The sequence below is a fragment of the Magnolia sinica genome, chromosome 6, assembly GCF_029962835.1.
Source record: "Magnolia sinica isolate HGM2019 chromosome 6, MsV1, whole genome shotgun sequence".
NCBI classification, from domain to species: Eukaryota; Viridiplantae; Streptophyta; class Magnoliopsida; order Magnoliales; family Magnoliaceae; genus Magnolia; species Magnolia sinica.
The window spans coordinates 69,996,648-70,002,360 of NC_080578.1; the positions used below are offsets into that span (position 1 = coordinate 69,996,648).

Here is a 5,713-nt window from a genome sequence, read left to right on the forward strand (position 1 = left end):
GAACCGAGGCGAAAGGTTAACTTTTTAGCCTCGATTGCATAGGAACCGAGGTAAAAATCTACTTTTTGCCTCGGTTGTATAGGAACCGAGGCGAAAGGTCTAATTTATAGCCTCATTTGCATAGGTACCGAGGTGAATCTACTCTTTAGCCTCGGCTTGTATAGGAACCGAGGTGAAAAGTCTACTTTTTCAGCCTCAGTTGTATAGGAACTGAGGTTAAAATTTTTGCATGAGAACCGAGGCGAAAGGTCTACTTTTAACCTTAGTTGCATAGGAACCAAGGCGAAAGGTCTATTTTTTAGCCCAGTTCCATAGGAACCGAGGCGAAAGGTCTAATTTTTAGCCTCGTTGTATAGGAACCAAGGCGAAAGGTCTACTTTTTAACCTCGGTCGACAGTTGCATAGAACCGAGGCGAAAGGTCTACTTTTAAGCACACTTGCATAGGAACCAAGGTGAAAAGTCTATTTTTAGCCTCGCTTACACAGGAACTGAGGTTAAAAGTCTACCTTTTATTCCTCAATTGTTAAGAACCGAGACGAAAAGTTTACATTTTAACCTCAGTTGTAAGTAACTAAGGCCAAAAGTCTACTTTTTAGCATTGCATAAGAACCGAGGCCAAAAGTCTACATTTAAGAATATTTAAAAAAAATCAAGAATATTTAAAGAATTAATAATTTTTAAAATTTTTGACAATTGTGAAAAAATTGAGAGTTTTGAATTTTGAATTTTGAATTTTTTTAAGAACTAAGAATTTTTAAAATTTTTGAGAACTTTTTAAAAATTAAGAATAAAAAAATGATAATTATGAAAAAGTATGATTTTTTTTTTTTAAAATTGAGAATTTAAAAAAAATTAAAAATTTTGAAAATCTTTGAAATTTTTGAAAAAAAATAAGAATTTTGAACTTGAGAATCTTGAAAAAAATTAGAATTTTTTTTAAGATTGAGAATTTTCAAATAATTGAAAATTTTGAAAAAAAATTAAAAAAGTTAAAATGAAACCGGACTTCTTAGCCACGATTGCATAGGAACCGAGGCCAAACATCTGCTTTTCAGCCTCGGCAGTATAGGAACCGAGGTCAAAAGTCTAATTTCGAAATATAAATTCGCAGGCGCGCTGCTTTTTCCCCGACTCGAGTGAGAGAGATCTCGTTCTCTTTCTAGGTTTTCCCTTGGGATTTTCACACCTCGATCGTCCATCCTTTCTTTTCATAGAAAACCCTAGCTCCGGCTCCTCTTCCTATACTGAGATTCTCCAACGCCGCCGCCTGGCGCAGTTTCCACCGAAGCAGCTAAAGCAGAACCCTTCCATGGCAGCGGAATCCGTTGCTCCGACTGCAAGAGACCTCCCGCCGAAGGTCTTTGGGACGGAGACTCCGCCGAAAAATCCCCGGGGTCGGGTTCTCCCATCCAGATGTTCAGCAGATGGCGATGCTGGAGCTTGGACCCTCTCGAGCATAATGCAGAAACTATCCAAGGGAGACGAACTTGAAAGCTCGCATGATCGGTATGAATTTTCGTTTCTTTCGTCGGTGATAGGGTTTTTGCTTTGAGATGATTGTAGATTTAGTGTTTCTGAAGGTTTGTGATTGTTTATGGGGCTTCATACATGCTGTTGAATTCGAATTTGAGTGCGGATTACAGAAATAGGAATTCGTTTTAAATCTAGATTGTTAATATTGTTAGTTTGTTCACGTCAATTTGATAGCACCGATTTGGGATACGCTGTTCTCACTGAAAACATGGAGGGCAAAATCGACCGGCCTCTAGAACGGTCCAAGGCCTATTTCTTATTATAAAATAAATAGGCCAATATAGAGTGAGCTCTGTTCAGTCCAAATCGGATAGTTAGGTTTTTTTAATAACTGTTTCCTTAGAGATCCTCTGCTTGGAGTGAATTTGGAGAAAAATGTGGCTTTAAAGCAGGATGCAGCCCACGGTAGCATTTCAAATCCCAACTGTATATTTGGAGTGGATCCATGTCAAGCCTCATTTGTTTTAGAGAAGAAAAAAACCCATGTTTCTTTCTAAGAAATGGAGAAATCTTCTTTGCAGGTGTAATGCTTGCACAGAATTCTATGTCCAAAAGGGCATTGGCTATCTAATTGATGAGGACTCAATTGAGGAATATGAAAAGGTGGCAAAGGAAAAGAGGAAGGAGAAATTGGAGCAACAGGAAGGAGTGGAGTTAAATTTTCTCAGCAAACTTGGTCATGTCCAAAAGATTGAGATTCTGAATGGCATTGCTGACATGAAGAATGAGCTCAGGTCCTTCATGGTATGGGTTCTATGTTCCGAATTTCCTGTTTTTATATGTGATTTTGTCTGTAATTCTGAATTCTTATTTTAAAGGGGCTACTATAGGGGAGGGCCACAAATTTCATTTTCTTTCATCTGAAATTTCTTTTTTATCGGTTTATGGTTTATGGTTTAGAGTGCATTTGGTTGCATCAAATATCATGAAATTTCATGATTAGGTGCAATTAAATGCACAGCTAGTGAGAAAAGGGAAGTGCCATTTTTAGGTCTTCCATTTAATTAGTATTGAGAGTTTGCAGAGTTTTAGATCATAAGGATTTGAAATCAGTGTTGATATTACTTCAGATTACAGGTAATGCACTTACATCTTTTTGAAAATTTTATATTTGGTGCTATTTGTTAGGGTTTTATAGGGGTGGGCCTCATATTACTAGCTTAGGATGCTTATGAGTGTGAGGGTGTTGAATCTGCTGGTTTTGCATTAGTCTGATGAAAACAGATGAGTTCTTGCCTTTACTTGACATCTTATTTATTTGAATAAAAATCAGGGGCTATCTTTCATGAATTTTCTCAATTGTTTGCTTGTAGATACTAATAAGAGTGTTAGGAAAGAAACCAATGCAAGAAGAAAGAACACAACAAAGATCTACATATGATAAAAAGGACTAAAAAAATCAAAAAGAGGCCAACACCTGCAAGCTGCATCCCTTTTCTGAAGTATTCAGACCCTCTTTCTCAGCAGACTTGCATGAAAAGATCCAGGGAAAACCATTTTTTTTGTATTGTTTATTATGATGAAAATGCTTTCTTTCAGTTTCTTTTGTTTTACAGAACAAAGGTATATTTCAGCAGTGGGTGGTCCAGGCATGAGAAGAGATGGATTGAGAGTGGCATTTGAAGGCTAGAATTTTTGCAATGAAGTTGGCAATGAAATTCCTGAGATGGGAAGTCCTAGAGCAGCTGACTGTTTTGATTTCTTAAGTAAGCTCAAACAAACATTTATGGTTTCAAAAATGTATTTCAAGCTCAAAACCAACAGAGAAAAATCTTTATGGTTTTTGTCTATGACTCAATACTGCATTTCAACATCCCAATAAACAGACCAAAAAAAAAAAGAACTAGTCTCTTTCTGTGATGTCAAAACTGCATTTTAAACTCAAAAGCAACATGCATGAAAAAAAATCCTGTGGGTTCTTTACCAATTTCAAAACTGCATTTTAAGTCCAAAACAGATGGATGATGGAACTTTCCTATTTCCTAGGATTTCAAAACTGAAAATGGAATGCAAAGAAAATTCTTTGTTGGTTTCTTTCAATGATTTTATAATTGCATTTAAACATACAAAAGAAGCAATCTTCATGGGTTTCTTTCTACGACTTCAGAACTACATTTTAAGCCTAAAACAAACATGCAGAGAGAGTTTTTCATGGTGTTTTCTTCTTCATCTTCTTCTTTTTCTTCATATGCAATCCTCATCACAGTCTTTGTTTCTCTTTCGATTGAGCAGATAATTCTTTGGAGCATAAAGTAACAGAAGAACAGAACAAACTTGGGGTAGGAAAATCATTCCCAGGTTTGAACCCAAAGGCTCTCAACAATCCAGACCTTAATGTGATCATTTGACATAGCTGTTCTTAAGGGAAAATCCCGACACATTAATCAGATATACTGCATTTTTACATACATGTATGGGTCATGCAGTTCAAACTTGGCAAGCTGACATTTAGTCAATTCATTTGCATAGGATGTCTTTTATATTCATGATACATTGTTACTGGATTCCATGTTCAGCATTTGTGATTTTGTTGCCTAATCATTTAACTCTTGTTAGCTATGAGTAAAGAGAAAAAAAGGAACTCCATCATTTTAGCTTTTATACAGTCATATTATAGAAAGAAAGAAAAGAAAAACTTATTGTGACCCACTTGTAAGTTATATCATGATGCTTCTGCCAATTTTTTATGCACTCTCTGAAGATAGCAATTGTGTTGTTTCTTTTTTCCTTGTAATTTCATTCATTTATTTATTTTGTTAATTTCTTCTTCCTCGTCTTCTTATGTCTACTACTGATAATGCAATCATATTGGTGCATGTCATAATCTCAACGAAGGGCTTCTTCTGTGCCAGAAACAATGTTTGTACCCATCCTGTATGTAGATGATTATGCTTGAAGGTGCAAAGGCAACAACAGAAACTGTAATTGGGCAAGGCTTGCTCTGTTAGAAAGGTTTTCCTACAACGTATATTCCATGTAATGGTGAAAGTTTCATCTGCAAGATCTTTGTAGTCTCCTAATCCAATTTTTAGGAAAGTAGATGCCTCCCTTGCTCATTTGCTCATAGATGTGCTCTTGTGATTTGATTTTGTTCTCTATCTCGAGGTTTGGTTACTAATCTAGTCAACCTCAATCCAACTCAAAACAAAATCATAGTGAAACACAATTAAACTTCTTTGATACCATTTTACATGTTAGAAATATCAAAGCACAAGAACATTTTATATTAAAAGAACTTGAGAACTCTACAAAAGGTTAGAGCTCTGAGGTGTACAAACCGCTACAACATGGCTGGCTTATACAACTTAGGCCCCCTGAAATCAACGAGTGTCTTCGGCTATTCTCTATGAATCCAGTGGGGATTAAACAACAATGTAATAATATAAACACATACTAGGCAAATTTAGGAATATGTTATGTTTGTGTTCTCAATGAGCTTTTACTTTTGAGCATTTTTCCTTTCTATTGCTGGGCGATCCACGCTTTTAAGAATCTTATATGGATTTTCATACATTGAAGAGTCTTAATATTCGCACATGTATTAGTCTCATGGTCCTTTTTTTTTTTTGTTTTTTTTTGTTTTAGGTAAGGGAGCTAACTGCTTTCTATTCTAGGGGAGTTAATTGTTGGACGACTGAAGCTTTAGTAGCAATCCAAGAGGTATGGGAACTACAAAAATATTGTTAGGAGCATGGATGGCCAATTTGTCATTGTTGTTTTTTGCAGCTAAAAACTATTTGAAGTCTATGTTTCCTTTCCATCGGCTGAAATGCTATTCAATGATTATTCTTCAACTTACGATCCCGAGTTGGTTTCAAGTTAAGTAGTTATGCTTCCAACTCAAGGTATCCTTAGTAATGGTGGTAACCGTCCCTCGTTACGGTGTCGTAACGGCTGTTATGGAAAAATTAATATTGGATTTGGGATATCCTTTGTAAGTTTTAACAAAACTAAAACGAAAGACAAATGTACATAGCTGCCACATGTACACTTAGTTTTTTTGAGATGGCAATCATTCATGGTGTGGATGTTTAGGGGTTTTGTAATTTAATTAGGTGTCGTGCTCCCTTAGTAGTAGCTAAGGGATGTGTTGGTGACTCTAGAGGAGTCCTGAAGCCTTGGCGACCAATTTATACTAGAATATAAGATAGTAGCAGGACCTAAAAATCAGGTGAAATG

The 5,713-nt window shown here is 36.1% G+C and overlaps 1 protein-coding gene across 1 annotated transcript; it reads left to right on the top strand.

Annotated features, from left to right (window-relative positions):
* The first annotated feature begins 1,155 nt into the window (after positions 1–1,155).
* Positions 1,156–3,364, top strand: LOC131248841 (uncharacterized). The gene is made up of 3 exons (XM_058249318.1): positions 1,156–1,507; positions 2,056–2,278; positions 3,074–3,364. Exons 1-3 carry the CDS (start codon positions 1,311–1,313, stop codon positions 3,155–3,157), a joined length of 504 nt encoding a protein of 167 aa, XP_058105301.1. The 5' UTR covers positions 1,156–1,310; the 3' UTR covers positions 3,158–3,364.
* Positions 3,365–5,713: the final 2,349 nt, after the last annotated feature.

What these genes read in the sequence shown, in the direction of transcription:
- LOC131248841 (XM_058249318.1), top strand. Translation starts at nt 1,311, where the DNA reads ATGGCAGCGGAATCCGTTGCTCCGACTGCAAGAGACCTCCCGCCGAAG. An exon ending in CTTGAAAGCTCGCATGATCG is followed by an intron (nt 1,508 to 2,055) that starts GTATGAATTTTC and finishes TCTTCTTTGCAG; the next exon opens with GTGTAATGCTTGCACAGAAT. An exon ending in ATGAGCTCAGGTCCTTCATG is followed by an intron (nt 2,279 to 3,073) that starts GTATGGGTTCTA and finishes GCTTTCTTTCAG; the next exon opens with TTTCTTTTGTTTTACAGAAC.